At 52.0% G+C, this 24272-nt stretch overlaps 1 protein-coding gene across 2 annotated transcripts in view; it reads right to left on the reverse strand.

Annotated features, from left to right (window-relative positions):
- Positions 1–8414: 8414 nt before the first annotated feature.
- The window catches only part of DRC11 (dynein regulatory complex subunit 11), a 117471-nt gene continuing 101613 nt past the window's right edge, over positions 8415–24272 (reverse strand). The window contains exons 17-19 of one of the 2 annotated variants that reach the window (XM_079782189.1): positions 19795–19972; positions 13958–14196; positions 8415–8929 (exon numbers count right to left, since the gene is read on the reverse strand). In XM_079782189.1, coding sequence (XP_079638315.1) covers positions 8807–8929; positions 13958–14196; positions 19795–19972 — 540 coding nt within the window. In that variant the 3' untranslated portion in view covers positions 8415–8806. Of the gene's footprint in view, positions 8930–13957; positions 14197–19486; positions 19973–24272 lie in introns of those variants that run through there. The other variant, XM_079782188.1, reaches the window with a different exon arrangement.

Genomic DNA, 24272 nt, shown 5'->3' on the forward strand with positions numbered 1-24272 from the left:
AAGACATCCCTGCGTGACATGCAGAACAGGCGTGAAGGCAGGGACAGGTGAGACGTGGGTGCACCCCACACAGGCTAAATACAGACATTCTGTAAACATCTGTACATCATTTACGTATTAGAGAAGGTGAGTAGCTTATTTCTAATAATAAATATACTTACTCATAAAAGGACACACCGCCATCTTTGTACTTAGAGCACTGGGAAGAACCTTCCATGCTCCTGATCTGGAAATTGACGAAGAGCAGTGCTCTCAGATGTCCACTTGAGGGCACTGTGATCCCAGCGTTGTTCTGGCGTCCCTTTCAACTGGACCCCCTGGGCAGGGGCCTGGCCCGTCCACCTCTTTGTCACACTCTCTCCCAATGTGCTCCTTGAGGAACGAGAGGCGTTCCCATGCTCCTCAGGGATGGAGGCCGGGAGCCCGGGACTGGCGCATCTGTGCATTGATGTCCTTGGCCACTAGTGAGAAGCGTGGGTGCCGATCTCCGCAGGCGTGGTGAGCTCTCTGGGGCTGCCCATATGGTGCCGATCCCCAGTTTGATCAGTGACCGGTGGGAGAGAGGCTGGATCTCCCTTCCTCACAGAGCCCAGGGTCTGGGGGGAACGGGGGGTGGGGGGGGGGGAGGTGCACCTTGGCGTTGGCCTGTGGAAGCCAGACCCACACGGTAGCAGCAGACACCCTGTGTGGTCTGGTCATCACCTTAGCCTTGGTTGACCTCTGAAATACTTACCATGTTTCCCTTTCCCCGGCCAGGAGAAAAGGCAGGAATGGGCGTCACCCAGGCCAAAGGCAGCCCAACCCAGGCGGGGCGTTTGGAGGGCGGGCAGCCCGGTTTCCGCAGGTGCAGGCTGAGCCCTGGCAGTCCCGAGGGACGGTTCTTTCCCGGGGGGGACATGGCACCACCGGGCTCCAGGGACAGACACAACACCTCGGTCATTCCATTTTCCATCGCTCGTTATCGTGAGCATCATTTCATCCTAGCGCCACGGTAATCCGGCCCCGCGTGCGCGTGAGTACGCATTATGCAAGATTCAAAGTCACTTGATGCGTGAGGAAAATAAAAAGGCTCTCTGCATAGGGCAGAAATAATTTGCAAGACCAACTTGGGGTAGAGTGTTCTCAAATGAACCCCAGTCGTCCCACGGCATTCAGAGGGCCAGGCAGGCACCCCCTTTGAAGGACCCCGGAACAAAGCGCCCTGGCTGGGTTCATTATAATTTGCTCCAACCAGTTGCAAAGTACTCATATTTTCGATGATGTGAAGAGAAATACTAATGTCGCAGGACGTGGGCATTGTGCTTAGTATAAATACACACACAAAAGCTAAGTGAGGGTATTTGGGATGTCTTGTCGGGGAGGATGTAATTAAATTTGCCTTCGAGAAGCCTTTGAAGTCTGTGGCTAACTGTCTGATAATAAAGGTAACACTCCCCATCAGCTGGTCTGTCAGTGGTAGAATTCTCGCAAATTGGGAAAGTTGCTGAGGCAGAATCAATTAATTTCCACTTGGAGTAAAATCTGTCTTTCAAGAGGTGGGATGCCATCCTGCTTTGGCTGTGGAGGCAGGCACCCCGCTCTCGTGCGTGCTCCGTGAGCAGGGGGAGCCCGGGCCCCCTGAGGTCAGGGCCGCTGAGCACAGCCCCGCTGTCAGCCGGGGAGCTCCAGGTTCCGGGATGGTATCAGCTTCTGCTCAGGTCGGTCCTGCTGGAGCGCCCACCACACAGTGAGGTGTCCCACCCTCTGGGCCCCGGGTAACGCGCCACATGCCCCTGGTGGATGGCACTGGAGGTGGCCCTGCTGCTCTGCACCCAGCGGACAAGTGTTGCAAGCGGTGGTTCTGCGAAATCACGGTGGGTGTAGGGACTGCCTGGAGTCTGGGCCCACAGCGTTGTCCCTATCGCAGGCCTCAGAGTGGGGGTTGGGGGTGGGGCCCTGACTGGCGCCCCCACCTCCCGGCTGGCCCTCCATCATCACATCCTTCTGGTCCCATGTCTTCACGTGGCCTTCCCACTGCAGGGGGTCCTGCAGGCGTGAGGGCTGCTGTGGCAGGAGGAGGTGGTTGCGGTTAAGCAGACCTGGGCTCAGAATCAGGACCATGCAGAGGATGTGAAATTGGCACCAGCCAGACTGTGGGGTAGGCAGCTGAGCAGGAATGTGGGGGGTTATTAGGGACCCCCTGTAGCTCCCTGGGTCTCTTCTATGATGTAAGCTCACACGTGGACACCCAATCGTAGGCCTGGAGTGTGACATGATGCCCAGCCAGGCCTGCAGGGGACAGTGGCACGGGGCTGATGTGGGGTGTCCAGTGATTAAACAGCGTGGCCTCTCCTCCTGTTTCTCCTCCGAGTGTCTGGTCTCTGGATATGTTAGGGCGATCATGTCCTTTTCTGGACCTTTGTTGAGCTGGGTAAAACGTGCTTGCTTCCTACATTTTTCATCATCGCTCGATTCCTTAAAAGTTACATTTTTCATTGTTTACCATGTTATCCACTTTTTTTAAAACTCACCCTAGGATTCCAGATAAGCTCTCTGAGCACGTGTAGAGATTAAAGTTTTAGTACAAAAATTAACGTTAAAATTGGCAGCAGACGGAGATGCTATAGAATTTGCTTTGCTACATCTTTTAAATCCGAGGAATATCTAAAGCCATTGTCTCGCCAGCAGCCTTTCACACGTGGCGCTATCATGGCCCAGCCTCCATTTGCAGATGGCGATTTCCTTTCTTTGAATTTGCACTGGCTTGTCATAGTTTTAAAAAATGTTTTATGCGGCGCCAGCAAGAGGCGAGGCTGGAGCGAAGAGCCTGCGCCTCCTGGAGGCCGGAGGCAGCCCCTCTCGGGGTCCCCAGGGGCTCTGACCAGTCAGTGTGTCATGGACACATGTGGCCCCTGCCCTCCAAGATGAGGTGACCTCTGACCAGACAGGGCTCCAGCGTCAGGGCTGTCACTCTGGGATGTGAAATAAGGCCAGGCACCCCAGCTCTGAGCCCTGCTGCTTACCGTCCCCAGAGGCACCAGGTCTTGCCTCTTGCAGGAGAAAGCTGTGGCACGCTGGCTCCATTGCTGTGTGCGGGCTGCACGTTTGGTGGTGTGTGAAGAACTTTGCTCGGTGTTCCTGGGAGCCTCCTCCAGGATGTGCTGGAGCCCAGCTGTTTGGGAGGTGTGCTGAGCCTGGCCGCGGCTCCCGTATCACAAAGGATGATCTTGGTCGTGGTCACCGTTGGGGGTAAGGATGTTCGGATCTGTCATCTCTGGGAAGCTTCTGTCCTCGGGGCCACAGGAACTTGGAACTTGGAGGATCTTCATGGAGTTCACCCCATCTTTTACGAGGACATACACACGGCTCCCCGGGGACCACAGGACCAGCCCCGGATCACCAGGTACGCAGACTCCTTCTTGCTCCTTCCTCCAAATCTTGTGCATGTCCTGTGGTGTCAGAGCAGCTGTGTGACTCTGAGCAGGCCCTGACCTCTCTGGGCCCTGCGTGTAAGTGGGGATAGTGGTTTTGGCTTCTGGTGGAGAGGCGCTTTGGCTGCTCTCCAGGGCGGCAGCATCGGCCTTCTTGGCTCCCACCCCCATGCAGCTGGGGCAGCGGGGTCTGCGTCAGCCTTTCCTGCTGCAGCTGGGTCCCCGCCCCCCCCCCCCCCCCGACTCCCCAAGGAGCAGGAAGCGGATGTTTTCAGCGCACACTCACTAGGTGTAGACAGTAAACACCCCCCCCCCCCCGCCCCGCGCTCTGGGGCCCAGAAGCACCTGCTGAGCATCCTCCCTGTTTGCTGCTCTGGTCCCCAGGCCCCTGGTGGGCCTGAGGCTCAGGGACGCTGGGCCACGGCATTGCTGTCAGCTCTATCGAGGAAATGGGGCTGTGGGAGGCATGTGTGCAGCATGTGTAGAGTGTGTGTATGCATGTGAACGTGCGTATGTTTGTTACATATGTGTTTGTGTAGGGTGTGTGTGTGTTCATATGAGTGGGATGTGTGTATACCTGTATCTCTGTGTGTCCCCATTTACATGTAGTGTGTAGTGTGCATGCATTGCAATATGTGTGTATGTGCACATGCAGGTATATGTATGCATATGTATATATGTGTTGTGTATGTTATGCATGTGTTTGCATTGTGCATGTGTACATATGCATTCCAGCATGTACATGCACGCATGCATACATGTGTACATGTGCACGTGTGTGTATGCAGGTGTGTTCACGTGTGTGACTGCACTGGTCCAAAGTCACAAGGCTTCCAGGACTCTAGGGCTCTCTTTCCAGCTCCTTGGCTGGTCTCCCTTCCCAGTCAGCCTGGGGTGAGGCCTGAGGACAGGGTGCAGCAAGGCCAGCTAGGGGCTCCAGGTCCCTACAGGGAAACAGCCGAGTGAGAGGGTCGGAGATGGAGAGTGGTGGGGGGACCCCACAGAGAGGCCCCAGCTTGTGCAGGGCCTCACCTGCTTCTCAAGGGACCCTTTGCCCAGGCCCTGAGGAGGCAGGAGCTCCCCTCCCGGGCCCTCGTTCATCGCAGCACTGCGAGGGCCTTTCATGACAAAGGAGACCACCCTTACAGCACGGGCCCCGGTCAGGGCTGCCGAGAGCTTGGGCCAGGCACTGTGCTGAGGGCCCGGGTCCTGGCTGGGTGTCCTCCTCACAGCAGCCAGGGAGGCAGAGGCTGAATGCATGAGCATAGAAAACGTGGTGTGTGCAGAGCCGGCCAGGGTGAGAGTGGTGGTGAGACTGGCCTTTGCTTAAACACTAGCCTTCATTTCTAAGAGGCTCAGCCCTGAGGCCAAAAGAAAGAGCTTGCTTGCCACTGGGCGGGGACGGGGGCTCCTTGGAGGAGACCGTCTGTCGCCCTGCACAGCACCTGTGGGCTCCACTGACAGGCCGGGCGTCGGATGCCTGATGCTCAGGGGGCAGGTTCCGGTGCTTGGAGACACAGGTTTGGGCCACGCCCCTTTAGTTTTCTGAATCTCACCCTTTAGGTGGCTGCCAGCTCGTCCGCCACTGCTTCCTCGGCTTTTGTTAGCACTAGCCCGCGCCTCTCTCCAATCAGAATCTTCACTTTCATCACCGAGCCCTGCCCTGTGGGTGAGGACGTAGGGGCATGACAGCTGTGACGGCACCTCCTTCAGGACAGCAGAGGCCACGCCCCTCGGTGGTTTGGGTTCCCCAGTGTCAGTCCTGTGACAGAGCCAGGGACACCTACCACAGGGTCTGCCTCGGTGGTAAGCTGGGCGTATGATCGGGAAGAGTCTCCAACGTAGATTCCTCAGCTTCGGGTGATCTGCCGTTGCCAGTTCTGGGTGGGGGTGTTCAAGCCCGAGGGTCTCGGGACATCTCTTCAGGAGCATGTTGCCACGAAGGGTCTGGGACCTGGAGCCAGCTGGTCCCCGGGCGGGGAGTGCAGACCCCACCCCCAGTTCTAATTCCACTCTCATCAGGTTTCATTCCACCGAATGCTCCATTAACGAGGGTTAATGACGTTAATTACTGTCCTCTTCACTTAAGAACGTGCTCGAGAGGAGCTAATTGTCACACAAGGGCTCAAGAATAGCTCGGACTCGGGCAGAACTCCAGGAAGAGTGCGTCTCCCCTTCTTGGTTCCAGCCCCCTCCTCCCCACCCCCTCCCCCATGCCACGCCAGCTCCTCCCTTCTCTCCTCTCACATCAGAGCTGCTTCTCCCATCTCCGTGTCAGTGCCACGGAGCTGTAGCCATTGTTGCATCACCCTCCCAGGGACCCTGCCCCGTGGGCGGAGAGGGAAGGGGCACCTGTCCTCCTGTGTGAGGCCGTGATGAGCACCTCTTCGGAGGGCACTCTGGCCAGAGCTGCCAAAATTAAAAACCCACAGGTAATGTGACCCAGTAACGCTGCTTCTAAGAATTGATCCTGCAGACCCCCCTCCCTGTACATGCCCACAAAAAAGGATGCCGAAAGGAATTCATTGTGGCATTGGCAGGAGAGCCAGAGGGTGGGCACAACCTAAATGTCTGCCAGGAGGGGTCTGGCCGAATCGATTATGCGCTTTCCATAGAGGGGGGGTTGTGCAGCTCAGATAAATCGAGGCCAATCGATGTGCGCTGATAGGAAACAACCCCCAAGACATATTATTGAGTGAAAAGAGCAAGGGGGTGGAGCAGGTTACATTTATGTATAAAAAGTGGAATATATGTCTCTGCGACTGTATATGTCCACATATCTACACATCCCTGCCACCCTCACAACGTAGGAGGCCGTGGGGTACATGCCTAGGTGCTGGGTTATGGCCTGTCGGAATCTTGTGGAGTTTGTACCGACATACAAGGGGTTCTGCTCAGCACAGAGTAGGGGGCATCTGTTGGCAGGGGGAGGAGGGGGCAAAGCCTGCTGAGGAGGAAGGCAACATCATGGTCCTTGGAAACCAGAGGGCGGGGCTGGCCGATGCGAGCCCCGTGGACCTGGCGAGAAAACTTAGCAATAGAAAGGGCACGGGGTCACAGCTGGGAGAAGACAGATCACCGCTCAGTATGAGTGTTCCCTGAGAGGAAGCATGCCGGGGCCCTACGTGGGCCATCTTTTCAATGTTTAAGACTCAAGTTACTCTAAAGCTACACTGTTTGAATACACCAGTCACACTAGCCATAAGTAGCGATTTAAATGCAAATTATCATTAACTTAAAAAAATACATCCAGTTGCAGCAGCCACAATGCAAGTGCTGAATAGCCACACGTGACTGTTGGCTACCCCCAAGGGTCAGCACAGATCCAGACCACTTCCCCACTGCAGGAATCCTATTGGGTGGGGCTGGCCCCAGAGCCCAGGCCTTGGTTAAAATTTTGTCATTAATCACTGCTTATTAAGCTCTAGCAGATTTGTATGAGTTCTGATAAAGTATACTTGTTATTAAACTGAGACCAAGTTCAATGGTCTACTTTTTAACATTTTAATAATGTCCATTTCCTTATAATACTCAATTTTTATTACCCAGATCCTATTATTTTGCAAAGAATATCAAATCCTAGAGTCTTGAAGTTCTCTTCTTGGGTCATAACCCTGGGTCTGATTCCCATGATGTATTATGGGAAGGGTCTTGGTGCAACTGCCCAGGAGAAACCAAACTGCTCTCTGAGGTAAGGGTGGAAAGTGTGTCTATCTCTTAGGCACTCTGGGCCTTGGCCAGATACAGTATGAAGTGGGCAAGGGGAGGTCAGGCCCACCGTCCTGAAATTGGGGGTCCTCTGGTATGAGAAGGCAAGTCCATGGCAGGGCACTGGGAAAGCAGAGCCTGTTCCACAGGACAGACTCGGGACGGCGTCCTGGTACGCTCAGATGTGTCAGAGCATGGGGGCCTGCGGCTGTCTCCCTCTGTCCTACATGGCATTGGTCTCCTGCACAGACACAGCCGAGGGGCATGTGCTGGTGGCCAGGAGATACCTGGAACCAGTGGTGGTTCTGAGCACTGAATCCCAACCTCCTGGGAATCCAGGAAAACCGTGACATCTACTGTGGTCTACAGAGGAGGGGACTGTACCACATTCTGTGGTAGAACTAAAAACTGTCAGCTAGGGTAGTCATAAATCTCAAATTAAATTCATCCCCCCTCGATGTGAGTCTCCTTCCTGTGTTCTCACCACAATTGAGAAATGGGTGACTATCTTCCACTCCTTTCATATTCATATAAAATTCAAATTTCTCTTTGAATCCTTGTTTTTCTATTCTTTATTTGGTTTCTTATTCAGCTTTTTTTTTAACTTATTCATTTAGGTTTTCTCTTCTCCACATTTATCCTATTTTTATGTCATGGTTTTCATCTAGCAATGGCCTGCCACTGTTCTGGTGCTTTGCAAGAGTAGCAGACAGGGAATTAAAGGGCAATTATTTCAGTCCCAATGTTCTAAAAGTCTTAGAACTCATGTTTTTACTTCAGGAAAATTCTCAGCAAGTTCTTCTTCAAATTATTGTTTCTCTGATATTCTTTTCTTCTAGGAATTCTGTTAGTTGGGTGTCAATGTCTTTAAAGGTTCTTAACTGTAGTTTATAGATTTTATCTTTTTATTTTTCTGTGCTGTCTTCTGGGCTAATTTCCCCAGGACCGTCTTCCAGTTCACTAATTTGCTCTTTGACCATGTCTAGTTAGAGTTCATACTGCTTTTATTTTTTTCATTTTATATAAATTACTATATTTTTAACTTCTAAGCTTTCTTTTTATGATTTTTTAAAATAATTATCTCTTCTTATTCTATTTCTGTATGATCCTGGGCCTTAGTTTCCCCATCTTCAAAGTCAGAAGATCGACAAAGCTAAATTTAGAGTTTTGGTTTTTTTGGGTTGTTTTTAGCTCAAGCAACCAAATTACTGAGTCAGTTAAAGGACAATAGAATTTTATTCCATTATAAAAAGTCTATTAATAGAGCAAAGAATTAATTTATTAAAATATGTGCAAGAGAATATACATTATATATTGATTAATAAAAAGCTAGTGTTCTCATAATAGATTATAGTTACTTACTAGTTGTCAAGTTAGAGTATTTCCTAACTATCAAATTTTAAATTTGGCAACTCGTACTGATGAGATGAAGTATCCAACTTGAAAACGTCATGGAGTGTGAAGGTGAGTTTTGGTTACGTACAAACTTTACATGGGCTAAGGAACAATTACAAGCTCTAGAAACAGTTGCCACGGACAGCTGGCCTGGTGTACAGCCCAGCAAAGGTCTAGCCGAGCGAGTCAGAGGCTGAGGAGCTTGCGGCATCAACGTGGGTCTTCGTCAGACTGCAGAGTCGGGGCCACCGTCATCCCCGAGAGAGACTCAAGGACGGCTCCTCAGAAAGGCATTACTTTTTCTTCTTTTTCTCCTTTTTCCCCTTCTTTTGTCCTTTATCCTTTGCATTTCCTGTGTTCCCTCCCATCAATGCCAAGGCACGCTTTTTACCCATAGGGGTTTTGGCATACCAGTTCTGAAACAAAACAAATATTTAGGAAAATGTCAAAAATGACACGAATTCACTGGAATACTCTTAAAAATAGAGAAGATCTTGCTAAGATGGAAGGGGCAGGCTGCCATTAAACTTTGGGCATTTCATGCATATTTAATACAAATTCTTTGTCACTGGTATTTCTATACAATTTGGGACTTCTACTCAAGGAGTTAACAGTTTCAGAGAACTACAGGCTGAATCTAACCAACAGTGCTTCCCGATGAAGCCACCTGTCTCCCAGGGGTCTTACTCTATCCCGAGGGTGTGGATTTTCTTGCTAATGTGAATGGCCCCTCTGGTGCACAGAAGCTGCTAGAAGCTGGACTGGTGGCCGTGTGTGCACCATGGGAGATCAGACGAACACTCTAAGGGAGACCACTGAAAACATGGCAGAAACATTGAAGCCAAAAATATCAACAAAGCAGTTAAGTAATTGCACTTGGGCCTGTGATGGCATTTTCCTCAGCCTTCACATTTTATTTGAAACCTGAGAAACATTTTGGTTTATAAACTTTGTAGTAGTAATATTTCTTTCTTTTTTAAAATATATTTTTATTGATTTCGGGGAGAGAGAGAGAGAGAGAGAGAGAGAGAGAGAGAGATCAATGATGAGAGAGAATCATTGATCGGTTGCCTCCTGCAAGTCCCACCCTGGGGATCGAGCCTGAAACCTGGGCATGTGCCCTGACCAGCAATAGAACCATGACCTTCTGGTTCATAGTTTGATGCTCAACCACTGAGCCATGCCGGCTGGGCTGTAGTAGTAATACATTATTTATCAATGCTCTAGTTGCTGACATATAGGTCATTTCCAATTTTTTATTAATACTAGAAGCCCGGTGCATGAAATTTGTGCATGGGGTGTGTGTGTGTCCCTCAGCCCAGCCTGCACCCTCTCCAATCTGGGACTCCAGTGGGATCGGGCCTAAACGGGCAGTCAGACATCCCTCTCACAATCCAGGACTGCTGGCTCCCAACTACTTGCCTGCCTGCCTTCCTGATTGCCCCTAACCGCTTCTGCCTGCCAGCCTGATCACCCCCTAACCACTCCCCTGCCAGCCTGTTTGCCCCCAACTTCCCTCCTCTGCTGGCCTGGTCACCCCTAACTGCTCTCCCCTGCAGGCTTGATCGCCCCCAAATGCCCTCCCTTGCAGGCCTGGTCCCTCCCAACTGCCCTCCCCTGCTGGCCTGATCTCCCACAACTACCCTCCCTTGCAGGCCTGGTCCCTCCCAACTGCGCTCCCCTGCTGGCCATCTTGTGGTGGCCTTCTTGTATCCACATGGGGGCAGGATCTTTGACCACATGGGGGCAGCCATCTTGTGTGTTGGAGTGATTGTTAATCTGCATATTACTCTTTTATTAGATAGGAGGATAGAGGCCTGGTGCATGGGTGGGGGCCAGCTGGTTTGCCCTGAAGGGTGTCCTGGATCAGGGTGGGGGTTCCCTTGGGGCATTGGGTGGCCTGGGTGAGGGGCCTGTGGTGGTTTGCAGGCTGGCCACACCCCCCGGCGACCCAAGCAGAGGCCCTGGTATCTGGGATTTATTTATCTTCTACAATTGAAACTTTGTAGTCTGGAGCGGAGCCAAGCCTTCTGCTCCCTCCGTGGCAGCAGCCATTTCTGTTGGGATTTATGTATCTTCTATAATTGAAACTTTGTAGCCTTAAGCAGAGGCCTGGGCTGGCCAGGGTGTGCGGAAAGCTTGGCTTCCTCCATCGCCGGGGAAACCCAAGCCTCCCTCCTGCTCTCTCCGTGGCCGCAGCCATCTTGGTTGGGTTAATTTGCATACTCACTCCTGATTGGCCGATGGGTGTGGCTTGTGGGTGTAGCGGAGTGATGGTTAATTTGCATATTACTCTTTTATTAGATAGGATGAATGATGTTGAAATTCACAACTTTTACATATCTCCTTATACACATGAGAAAACTTCTCTAGGGCATATACATAGAAATAGGATTCCTGGGGTTGTAGGTCATGAGCATCTTTAATTTTAGTTACTATGTTCAAACTGCTCTCTGAAGTGCTGTGAGTGGGAAACTATCTCAGTCTCTGTGTCTTGAGATGTTATTTTCTCCTGTCTCTTGGATGCGAGCTTAGCTGGATATAATTTTAGGTTGACAGTTACTTTTCCTCAGCACTTTGCAGAAATGACCTCAGTGTTTTCTGGCATCTATTGTGGTCAGAGAGCTGTCTGATTTCCTAAATGTTTCTTTGTAGGTAATCTGGTATCTTTTAAGACTGGTCTGTGGTCTTGTTCTCAGGTTTCCAATGATGGATGTAGGAGTAGATTTATTTTTATATGTTCTGCTGGTCCCTTGGAGTATATTTTTAATCTGAAACTCATGCCTTTAATTCAGAAAAATTCTCAGCAAGTATTTCTTCAAAATTATTGTTCCTCAAGTTATTTCTTCTCTTCCTTTCTTCAAAAATCTTCTCTTAGTTGGGAGTAATATCTTTAAAGGTTCTTGATTATATTTCATAGGTGTTAGCTTCCTGTTTCTCAGTGCTGCCTTCTGGGTAGACCCAGGACCATCCCCCAGTTCACTAATTTGCTTTTTGACCATGTCTATTCTAGAGTTCATCTCTCTTTTATTTCCTCCATTTATGTTAGTGACTATATTTTTAATTTATACACTTTCATTTTGCAATTGTTTTCATAATGATCTCTTATTCTATTTCTCCATCTTTGTTTTAAAACTTTGTGTATACCTCTAATGGAAAGTTATGCCTTCATTTATTTTCTTGAACATCTGCATTATATAAATTTCAACTGTATTTCAGATGATACTTAAAATTAGATTTCCTAAAATGTTTGGAATCTTGATTTTTAGATGCAGTTTGAGTAGGAGGGTTTGCTCTGGTCTCTTCCTCTCACGTTACTCCTCCCTCCCTAGCAGTATTGCAGTTGCTCCTACCCAGGCCTCTCACCCAGATGCAGAATTTAGAATGATGCTGATGGGTCTGGAAGTGGGTCCTCCTGGGTGATGTGGGGAGATCAGAGAGCTAGTCACAGAAGCAGCAGGACTGCCACTACTTCTTCCATGACTCAATCTCATTTTGTGTTCTGTGCCTCGTTTCTCTCTTTGCTGCACACCAGGCTTATGACTGTTCCTGCATTTGAGACTTATCTTGGTTTCTGGCGCTTGGGGATCTTCTCATCCTTCTTTGAGCTTTGGCTAACATGTAAGGTGAGGTGGCCAAGTACTTAGGTGATGATTTATTGAGACACAGTAGAGAATATGGGTAATGGAATTGGCTTTTAGTTTTGGAATAAGGTTTGAATTTCAGTCTCCTCCTTTCTAGCTGTGTGACCTGGAACAAAAGTTCCTTTGACTCTTGCTTATTTTTTTTTCTTCTGTAGCAAAGGACCACAAACTTCGTGGTTTAAAACAGAACATTATCTTCTATTTCTGCAGGTCAGACGTCCAAAATGGGGCTCCCTGGGCTGACATCAAGGTGTCTGCAGGCTGTGCTCCCTCCTGAAGGGTCCAGGGGAGGGCAGCTCCCGCACCCTCTGCAGTTTTCAGAGACCACCCGCTTTCTTGGCTTGTGGGCCCCCCTCCATCCTCAAGCTGGTGACATTGGGTACCCAGGTCTTTCTCCTGTTGCTCTCGCTCTGGTTCTTTCTTCTGATCTCTTCCTCTTACTTCTGATGATCACAGTGGACTCCCAGGGATAAGCCAGGATAGCCTTCCCATTTTAGGGTCCACTACTTAGCAACCTTAATTTGACCTGCTCCCTGAATCTCCCTTATGCTTGTAAACTCACATATTCACATGTTTCAGGGACTAGGATATAGATGTATCCGAGGGGGCCATTATTCCGCCTCCCACATATCTCCATAACTCAGTTTCTTCATTTGTAAAATAGGGGGCTAAATGAGTTAATAGGGTGTCCGGCACATAAGTAGTCAATATGTTTGAGCTAACAGTATTCTGATTATTACACTGTTATCATTCAATATGTCCTCCATCACGTCCACGGAGCAGGGACAACGTGTTTGGAGGCTCCGTGAGACCTCAGTCTGACACGTGGTCAGAGCACAGGTCAGGTTTCTCAGGACAGAAGTGACCGGCCACTTGTAATTTACATTACAATTGTAATTGTAATGAGAGACTGTATTAAAGGGTCGCAGCACTAGAAAGGTTGAGAACCACTGGTGTAGAGGGACTTTTCCTAATCTCAAGCAGGCTTCCAGAGGCCTAGGTGAAGGAGAATTCAGATCCTCTCTCTAATGGCTGCATGGCTGATATTGGGGTGGGCAACATTGCATGGATATCATTTTCCTCCCTGTCTTCCCAGTCAGGCAAGAACTATGTGCAGGTCCAGAAAGAGGACACATTGCATTCCTTTGGATTAAAAGGACTTTGAGGAGTGCCTGCTGCCTGGGCTTCGGGGGGCAGGCTGCTAATGTGCTTGGATAGGGAGGGACAGAGCCTCTGTAACTCTTTTCCCTCCTATAGAAGACAGATTCGGAAGAGTTGTTTCTCCACGTTTCCTCCAGATCTAGGAAAGTCTGAACATCTCAGAATGTATTCAAACATTAGAAAACTAAATTTTGGTGTGTTCTCCTAATAGGTGTGATTTCCTATTGCTGGTGCCTGAAAATTCAAGTGGACTATGGCAAGTATGGGACAAAAACAGCATTGGTTTGTAATATAGGGAATGGTCTTCTCTATGCAAGACTTGTTCCACTGTCTGAAATATGAAGTAAAAAACCAGTGAGTAAACAAGACAGGGCATGTGTGTGTGCAGGTGCATGAGTGCATGCATGCGTGTGTGTTTGTGTATGAATCCAATAGTATTGATGCTGCTACTCAATTCTGTAATCTGGCTGCTAATTTATAAGATCATGGACCATGATGTTCTTAAAAATTGGAAGATACATGTCTTACTGCTAAGGATGGAAGGATTTTGTGATCCACACATTTCATTGCATATGGCAGAGTTCAAATTCCTGAAATTCAGGGCGGGTTTGCTGCTGAGACTGTAGGGGCTCCATTTACCTTAAAGCTGTCTTCTTCCTCTTGGTATACGGGGTCCATGCTGCTGAGAGCTGCAATGAACTCCATGGCGATGAGCGGCTTGTGCGGCTGCTGCCGGAGTCTCCGGTCAGTGAGCACCCCTCTCACCACCCGGACGATGTGTCCCTGGGTGAAGCCATCGGTGACCTTCGCCAGGCAACTTATGTTCAAGGCATTCGTAATGATTCCTCCGTGGCGCTGAATGATCTGCTGCCACAAAACTGTTGTTTCAGAGATGGTGGGAAAGACAGAGAACAGAGAAGGCAGGATTAATCAGGTTCTCTGCACAAAGCTGCAATGCCTGGGTGGGCTCAGGTCCCTGTGGGTGTGAGACACCTTGTATTAAATTGAGCAAATTGACCCTTATTCTCTGCTCCCAACAACTGTGGACACACGCAGCTTGGCTGACCTACCAGACGGGTGCCCTGCTGTTCTCTGGGTGAGTGGGACCCGGGGCAACCGAGAGATCTCAGGACACAGGGTGTTGTTGTGAACATGAATTTTGAAGTGACTCTTGAGGTTTACTTAACGTGAGAGACAGAATGGGCGCCACGCTCTATTGGAGATAATGCTGCACTTAGAGAACCACACCGTTCTGGAAAGACAGGGAGTGTATGAGGTTCACGGTAACTGGTGCACCCGCAGGCAGACGGGAGGCTGTTGGCGAGGCCACCTGTCTCCGAGCCGGGAAGATCTGCTCAAATGTCTCTAAAGCATTTCAACCTTCCTGGAGGAATATTTAAAACTTTTTTAAAAGGCGGCCATTGCCACCTGCTCTGAGCACTGTTGGGTCTATGAAGTGACCACGTCATCCAACCACCTGGATTCAAAAAAGCTCAGTGAAACGTGAAGTTTTAACTACCGCCAAGGCATGAAATGACAGGCAAGGTCACTGTGACCTCATCGGAGCCCGGCTTTGGGGCCATGAGTTACTCCAACAATTCACCTCCACTGTCCTCCTTGGCGGAGGGGACCTTGGCCCTGTGGTGAGCGGAGGTGCTAGGAAGGGGCGCTCTGCCACGGGCCTGCCGGTGTCTCCAAAATGTGGAAGGTTAGGCTTCAAGGGTGGAGAGTTAGGGCAAGGAGTCCAGCCAGGGCTCCAAGGACCTCAAATTGGCCCCTACAGCAACATCTCACTCCCCGGGTCTACTGCCTTGGTGGGTGTGTTTGAGCCTGAGCCCGCCTCAGGGTTCCCTGGAACATGGGAGGGGAAAGGCTGCGTGAGAAATCAGAATGTCTGCTGAGCACCTGGGGGACCGCTGTTCTCGTGCAGGGCGGGCACGTTGTTTTCTGTAGCTGCGCCAGTGTTGTTTTAGTAATAATAATAATTATTAGTCATTCCGGTTTGTGCCAAAGTTCCCTACTGCTCATGACGACGTCAATTATAGGAAATCACGCAAAATACACTGAAAGCTATTTCAAAGCTACTGAATAAAGGACAGATTGCAGAGGTGGGAAGTGGCCTTATCAGAATATGACTGCTGGAGGGTGAGCCACCAGAAGCCACAGCCCGTGGTCAAAATAAACCACCACAGACAGATAGCATCGTCCCAGAGATCTGGTCCATCTCCTGCCCAAATTCATGGCATCTGAAAAAGTGCAGCAGCTTGGAGTGGTGACTGGACGCCGAGAAGGGAATGCGTTTTATGGGCGAGTCTCAGGGGTAGTCCCTAAAGCTGGGACCGGTGGATACCCCAGGCTGGGAACACAGAACAACTTCAGCTGTGGGCACCCATGGGCCAAATGCCTACCTGCAGCACAGAGTGGACTGGCCAAGGGCACCAACAGCAAATACTCCGCCCTCCCCCTGCCAACCATTAAGCTACCACAGACCCTGCCATCCCCCTTCCAACATAAGGAGGGTCTACAAGTAAAGATTCATGAACTGTGGAGCAAAGACCTACACGTACTCTGGTCTGGCGTGTACGTGTAAACACACCATTGACCATCTAAGTGTATGACTCTTGGTACTCGTGTAGAACTTTGGTCAAGATTCCTCAAGATTGGTTACTTCAAAGCTCACCAGTATTTAATGGAGGCACAGTAAAGGGCTCTGGGGATGCATCATGGTTATGTGGGACCTGCCCACTAGCCCAGAGCCACCTCTATACTTAGATCCCAGATCCAGAGAAAGGCAACCAGGCTTGACGTGTTAGATGAACTGGACATATCAGCCTTTAAAAGAACAGCCTCGGCTGCTTTGACAAAGCCACCGGCTATTCTTGACCTTAACTAGCTGCTGTGGGGCTGTGAGGGGGCCGAGAAGAGTGAGTCACAGCCTGGAGGGCACAGCCACCAGCAGGCTGCTGAGTCTTTAGCTCACGGAGAACACAAGAGCAGGACAGGTCCAGGGCCAACAATGGGTGTGGCTGTGAGGACTGGGGCCAGGGAATCGAGGGTGGGAGGGCTGAAGGCAGCAAAGGGCCCTCCTGACAGAGCGATGTATTATTTACTTATTATTTACTTTCCTCTCCCAGATGCAAAAGGCACCTCAGTTCTCACGCTAATGGACACCCTCCCCTCCCTGGCCTGGAAGGGACCAAGGATTGGGTCTTTGGGTCTCCTGCTCTGCTTCTGCATCCAAACTGATTCCACCCTGGCTAGTGCTCCCTGACACAGTAACTTAAAGTTCGTGTTTATTTGGGATTTTGCAGAAGCACGAGGGATAAGTAATACTCTATAGATGAGCTTCTGGCTCTGCAGCCTAGAATTCCAGGAAAATGAGAAGATGTGGGCAGGACTCACCCGAGCAGACACCGGGTCCAGGATGGGGGCCTGTGATGAATTGGGTTATCAGCAAAACAGACCCAGGGAAGAGAGGCAAGAGGAGCAGCATTAGGAAAGTGGAGAGAAGGGAGCCCAAAGGGATTTCTGGGGCCCAGACAGGCATTAATCAACCTTGGGGCGGGTTTTCTTTGCAGAAACATTTGGAAGGAAATAGCTTGATTTGGGCAAGAAGGTAGATATAGAATTAGATCTGGTAAACCTTAAGGATTGCATTTCCTTGGGCTGACCCACCCTTCTGTTCTCGGCCTCGTCATTCCTTGATGCTGTCTCAAGGATGGGACAGGTGGGACTGTGACTGCTCCTTACCCCTTCGGCTCTGGGCCGGGAGATGGATGGCTGAGCAAAGGCTCCCATTATAGATTTGCAGTCTGTGCTTTATGGGCTGGAAGAGACCACTTTTGATCACTGCAAAGACAGGAATAGTCTTTCTGTGAGATGGATGTCCCAGCCACGGTGGCTAGGAATACTCCGCGGCCACTGGAGGAAATGTTGGGCAGCTTTTATGATGCCCGAAAAATGGCGGCCTGAACAAATCACCCCCAAGAAGGAAATACGCGAGAAGTGTGTGCTGTAGTGGACAGAGCTCTGGGCCCACGACAACTGCCGTGTGCAGGATGGCCGCCTGCCCACAGGTGCGGGACGCTGCCTTGAGGAGACTCAGGTGGGAATCTGCAGATCTAGTCCTTAGAGGTGACTGGCATTTTATTAAAATAACACAATTGTCTTTGTTGTACATCAATAGCTTCACTTTTAAAGAGTCCATGGTTTTGTCAAAGAATAGAAACTATTCGATCCAAAGTGAAGGATAATACCCTATTTTATTCCACTAAGATAACATTAAGAGTGATATATATATATATATATATATATATATATATATATATATATAGAGAGAGAGAGAGAGAGAGAGAGAGAGAGAGAGAGAGAGAGAGAGAAGAAGAAGAAGAAGAAGAAGAAGAAGAAGAAGAAGAAGAAGAAGAAGAAGAAGGAGGAGGAGAAGAAGGAGAAGAAGAAGAAGAGGAGGAGGGGGAGGAGGAGGAGAAGGAGGAGGACGAGGAGGAGGAGGAGAAGGAAAAGAAGAAGGCACAAGAAAGGACACCTGGCCAGGGGCAGTGAGGAATGAGTGGGAACGCTCCGATAAGGCCAGGAGTGTGGGGTCCTCCACACTGAGTCAGTGGGCTGACACTGCTGTGCTCACCTATTTCTGTGCTGACTCCTTCCTTGGCTGGACTACACACCCCTCTCCCCTGAGCCTTGGTGGGGCATGTGACTCATTCTGGCCAATGTACTATGGGCAGAAGAACAGTTGGCCTTCTGGGTCCGGTCCCTAAAATCTCCTTTGAGATCGTCCATACTGTCTTTTTCCCTTTCCTTTGATGCTGGTTGGATGCAGCAAAGGACTGAGTGGAGGTCCTAGAAGATGAAGAAGTCACTAGATGGATGGAGAAAGAACTAGGACCTGAGTCCTCCTGTACTTTTTGTATAACATGGACTTATGAAGCCAGGACCATAACTTCTCAAGACAGAAATGAGCGCACATTGCCAATGGGGTGGCTAAGCTAGGAGTTTATAATAGATGGAGAGGAGAGAGTTGTGCTTTTAGCTGACCAGGAGTTCAAGACCAACCACCGTCTCCTCCACCTCTACTGCCTCTGTGACCCCCATCATCTCCATTAGAGCCACACTGCCACCCCATCACCATCTCAACACCAAATCCACCACCACAACCACCACTGTGGGAGGTGAAGGTGACCCCTCAATGAGCCACACGTGTGGTATTCACACCTGTGTACCTACTGCCCTTGAATGTGGGCTGGCCCTGTGAGCGGCTCTTGACCAGTCCAAGGCAGTGAAGTGACTCTGTGTGACTTCCGATACTGGGCCACAGGAATCTTTCCACATCTGCCTGAACCTCTCAAAATGTTGCTCTTAGGATGCTCCCCCTGGGACCAGAGGCTGTGCTGTGCAAAGCCACACGCAGAGGATAGGTAGAGGCTGTCCGGGTGACAGCTGAGCCAGCGATGGCCAGCATCAACTCCGTCACAGGACTGACACCTCGGAGGTGCAGCCTGTGCAGTCTCCCGATGAGTAGAGCCCACCTGACATCTGACAGCAAAGCGCTGAGCAGCTCAGGGAGAACGCCCCAGCTGAGCCTGGTGGGCCCTCAGAACCACGAGAGCGGATCGTGTTGTTTTCAGCCCCCGGGGAGGTTACTCTCAGCTGCAGAGAGCCCCCTCCTCAACCCCACAGCTTGCCTTCCTCCCTCTCCATCACCAAGTCCATGCTCTTCTGGGGGTGGATTTGGTGCTAGACATTCTGCCCACCTCCTCTGGCCAGGGCCACAACTGCCCTGAGACGTAACCGTTCTCCTGCTCTGCAGAGGAGAACACGGTGTCTCAGAAGTCAACTGAGGTGTCAAGGTCACCCAGCTGTCCCCTGTCTGAGCCCCCGTCCTGGCTCTTTCCAGTCTCGCCCCACTGCCCTCAGGGTCTCTTCCTCCTATTGTTCCCATCAAAAACGTTTCAAAAGAAGTGGAATCTGAACCTATCTTTTCAAGAATAAAAAAATTGAAAAAGTAAGCTTCTGTTGTAGTTAGTGTTTAAGTGAGTCAACATGATCCTAGACTCACTCTTCAAGACTGAAAAAATAACAAGAGTGACCTGGTGAAAAGAAATGGTTTTATACGAGAAAGGCACCGTCACCGTGGGCACAACACGAGACGAGTGACCCCACTCTACCCTTCACAAGAAACATTTGCACCCACGAGGGCTTTGTCATGTTCAGGGCCCAAAATATTAACCCTGCCTCGTGTCCTTAGCTCTCGGGTAAAAAGAAGTGTGTTAACGGAGCAGAGATGCACGTTCTGCTCCTGTGACCCAGCGGTGTACATTCGTGGCACCGAGCTCGGCTGACATCGGTGCGCACGCCACTCTAGGGACATCACCTGGCGATGACTGGGTGCCTGGGCCACCCTCCCAGCACCTGACAGCCCAGCCTCAGTCACGGCTCAGCGGCACGGCCGGGGTACTTGCCATATCTGGACGCATAGTCTGGTCTGGGCACCAGGATGATTTTTTGGTAGACTCTGCAGAAAGACTGAATTTCGGCATCGAAAGGGCGGCGTGTGGTCCCCACGATCAGAATCCTGTCGTTGGGTTTCAGGAGCTTCAGGATTTTGGGAAGCTGTTTTTTCAGGCGTTTGGGTTCGTTCTGGGGGAAAGAGAGGGGAGACCATGAGCCACGTGCAGAGAAGAGGGTTAAGCAGAAGCCCCTGCAGCCTAGGTGGGGTGAGCTCTCTGAGCACCGCCTCCTTAGCCTGGCCTGGGCTGCAGGGACCTGCTCCCTGGTGTGGGTGCCCTGGCGGCAGGCGCTTCCTGTCCTCAGCCTCTGGAATTCGGATTTGGAAGGGGCAGGAAGGAAGCACCTGCGGAGCACTCTAGCACCTCGGCCCTGAGAACGGGAAACAGCGGTGGGTTTCCCAGCGCAGGGGAGCCGGCTGGGATTGACAGTCTGCCTGCGGGGCTCTGCGTTCCTCTGAGCTGTTCCGAAGGGGACCCCGAGCTTTCCTCTGCTGGCGCAGGGACAGGAGGGACGAGGTCCTGGATCTCACATCTAAAGGCGCCCCGTTACGTGAGGGTGAAGCTGCTGCCTCTGAGGCAGTTTGGAGACAGTGTGAACCTGCGATTTTAGTGGCATCTCAGCGCTAACCTGGAGAGAAGCAAGACCCGGCCCAGGGAGGAAGACCTCCACCCCAGGGGTCAGCTTTGGCCAGGTCGCCACGGAACCACGGCTCTAAGTGAACCTGGCCAGGCCCAGGGGCCAGGGGAAGCTGGGAGGAGGAGGACGCGGGGTGAGCAGTCTGCGCAGGGACACCCAGGCTCAGTCCTGACCAGTTTTGCTCTCAGTTGGTTCAGGGGCAATGGAGCGAATTACAGTGTGAATGTTGAGCTAAAGACCATGCACGGCTTCCCTGCAGCGGCCTGTGGACCCCCGGCAGAGAGAGCCCTGCCCACAGGAAAGGCCGGGCACTCAGGGAAGGGAGTTTGATAAATGCCACTTTCAGGAGGAAAAGTGAAGGGCAGGTGGGGTGACAGAGCTGGTATAGGGGGGCGGCTGGGGGGGGGGAGTGGTGGAGAGCTGTGCTCGATTTGTGGGGCCTTTGGGACCGGACACTGCTGGGCTCTAGAACCCTGCTCCATGGCAGGCCCACGGGGCGGCCCAGTCTCTCTCGGAGTCCGGCCCCGCAGAGCTGGGCGTCAGGCCCAGGTGGTCAAGCTGCTCTGCACAGCGACAGTGCATCCTGGGACAGGGGAGCAGGGCAGAGAGGGGAGGGAGGGGTCCTTCCAGGGAAGGCAGGGGCGCCCTGGGTGGGCGGCTGGATTGGGCTCTGGGCACAGGTGTCCACTCCCTTTGTGAGGCTGTCGGCCACGCAGCGGCCGCGTGGTTGTTCACCTTCTTCCTTCCTGCTTGGCCAGGGAGAAGGCCAAGTTCTCTGTCTGGTTGCCCAGGTGCAGGGAGAGCCTGGGCAGGAAGAGCAGGACCCGGGTGGAGGGGCCGTTGGGGTAAGTCCGACGGAGGCTGCAGACACCTGGGGCGCTGCAGACACGTGGGGCGCTCCAAGGACAGCACAGGGACTCAGTTCTCCCTAACATCTCCCCTGCACGCACCCATTCTGCCAGTCAGCTGTAAGTCTCCAGGGTAATGAGACTAATAATACCAGTGTGTAGCCTCCACGGAGTGCCGACCGCAGGTGCTTCTCTTAGTGCTCGGTGCGGGCTCTCTCACTTAGCCCTGGCGACCTTTGTGGGTCTGAAGGGGGGTGTGTCACTGTGGTTTTGGTTAGTATCTCTCTGTTGGCTAATGAAGTTCAGCATCTTTTCATGTGCGTATGGGCCATTTGCATATCTTCTCGGGGGAAATGTGTACTCAGATCGCTTCCCCACTTTTTCCTTAAGTTACTTGCCTAAGTTGTAAGAGTTCTTTATGTATTCCAGGTACAAGTACTTAGCCGTATATGATTTTGTAGATATTTTCTCCCATTCTGTAAGTTGTCTTTGCACTTTCTCAATGATGTGCTTTACAGCAAACATTTTTTTTTTTTTTAGTTTTGATGAGATACTATTTCATTTTTCTTTTGTTGCTTCAGCTTTGGGTGTCATATCTGAGACAGGCCACATAGGAGCTTCCCAGAGACTGGTGGGAGAACTGATCCCAGGGTCCTGGCGAGGGTGGAGACTGCCACTCTGTGGGTATAGAGACCCACTTGCACGGTCTGAGCCCCTTTCTAGCAGCCTAGTTGCCATGGTGACGATGGGGCAGTTCTGCCTGTTCTAGAGCAGAAGATGATATTGCTACCAGTCCTGAAATGGCAGGGACATCTGAACTTAATTAGCCTGTTTAGATAACAAATGTTGATCCTGGGCCGTGTCCAGAGTGACATTCCTGCTGGTGGTGAGTCGCAGTGGGAGGGCGGAGTGAAAGGTGAGTCCATTCAGTCAGCGCTCCCCTGCACTCGGGCCACCCCTGTTCCCGTTCAGAGCCGCATCCATTATGCACGAGGTCCTCATGCTCATCCATCACACTAGCCAACATCCCAGTCCAACAGCCCAGTGCGAACTCCACCGCCGTGCCCCTGCCGCTAGCCTGCAGCCTGCAAACCTGGTACTGTGGGCAATTCCAAAGGAGCGCCCAGCATCCCCGCAGCAATGGCAGTGTGCTTTTCTGCAGTCAGCTCCCCAAAACCATGGCACAGCCAGCTCCAAGGCCAGCCAGTCCCTCTCGGAGGCCCCACGGCGATGCCGGGAAGGCTGCTGCGAGATGAAGGAAGGAAGGGTAATGGTGCAGAAAACGCAGCCCAGACGGTGCCTCATTCCTCACCGCCTTTGCCTCAAACACACCGCTGACGGGCGGCGTGGGAGCCACAGAGGGTGGAGGACGGCTCTGCTCCTAGCAGCAGGAGGAGGGCAGGGCCCTGTGCAGGCCCGCTGGGCAGGGGTGCGGTGTACGAGGAGCCATCCTGAGAGTCTAGGTGTGGGAGGGCTTCTCCCGGGTGTGGAGGACAGGGTGTCGTCGGGGATGTGGGGATTCTGGAGCCCCGCACCTCGGGCTCTAAGACAGAGGGCCCCATGGCGGCTTTCAGGATGTGGTCTAGTGGCCCCGGGGATGAGGAGGGGTGGCGGGAGGACAGATGGAAAACCAGGTGCTGGTGCTCAGGTGCGGTCCAGGTGGGGAGAAAGGTGTGGCCTCTGCATCCAAACAGAAGATCTGTGTCTGGGTCCCAGGGTGACCCCAGCCAGCTGTGTGCCCCTTAGAGCAGGCGTCCTCAAACTACGGCCCGCGGGCCACATGCGGGTGTTTTTGCCCTTTTGTTTTTTTGCTTCAAAATAAGATATGTGCAGTGTGCATAGGAATTTGTTCATAGTTTTTTTTAAACTATAGTCGGGCCCTCCAACGGTCTGAGGGACAGTGAACTGGCCCCCTGTTTAAAAAGTTTGAGGACCCCTGCCTGAGAGCCTTCGGCTCGTCTGCGAAACAGAAGGGCCCTTCCCTGACACAGACACTGTGCCCGGGGTCTCTGCAGCCGCCTCAGCAGTCCCGGTGTCCTGGCGGGTGCCCAGGCCTGGAGCTCCGGAGCAGACGGCTGCCTGGCTCTCCTCCCTGCCTCCCTGCCTCCCTGCCTAGGGCTCGGAGAGCCTCATGCATTGGACCACTGAGTGACCTTCACTGCGGTGAGGCATCCGGGGTGGTCAGTCACTGCCGGTGAGATTTTTTCCAAGTGGAATCCCTCCAATCCAGGGGCAGTCACCGGTGCTGTTTGTGCTGTGGCTGGGGGTGGGGTGGGGGTGGGGTGGGGAAGCACGCCGCCTCCGGTTTCTTTGCAGGTGGAATTCTTCTCCGGCCTCAGTGCCTTTGGGATCAGGGCAGAGGCCGGGACGGGTGGACTCCTGAGGTCCCTGAGTGATGCCGCGCGGAGCCGAGGGATGCCTCGTGGTTGCTCTCCTCTGTGGATGCAGCTCGGCTTTCGGTGGTCACCTTCAGAACGTGGCTGGCCATGCTCATGGCTGCCCCGGGCCCAGGGACTTGGCTGAGGGCAGAAATCAGAGCTGGGGGCCTGGAGAGCAGAGCTGGCCCAGCCCTGGCCCTGAGTCCCAGGAAGGCGACAGGAACCCCTCAGCCCTGCTCTCTGACGGGCAAGTCCTGGGGGTGGTGGTGGTGCTGGGGCTGGGCCCCACTGTGCTGGGGAAGGCTCAGGCCCCGGCTGGCCTTGTGATGGGGCTCAGGGAACCTTTCTGCTGTGCTCATCCGGCGGTCTAGGGTTCCCCCCAGGGCATGATCCATGGCTGTCAGTGCAGTGAATTCCTGCCACGATAGCCTCTTCCAATGCAGAGGTTAAGTTACCTGCTTAAGGACACACAGCCAGCTAAGGTGAACACAGAGCAGGCCAGGAACCCTTGCTCCTGGAGTCCCCACTGCCCACCATCTTCCTGCTCCCCAGGCTGCTGTCCAGTGG

The sequence above is a fragment of the Cnephaeus nilssonii genome, assembly GCF_951640355.1.
Source record: "Cnephaeus nilssonii genome assembly, chromosome: 10".
Lineage (NCBI taxonomy): Eukaryota > Metazoa > Chordata > Mammalia > Chiroptera > Vespertilionidae > Cnephaeus > Cnephaeus nilssonii.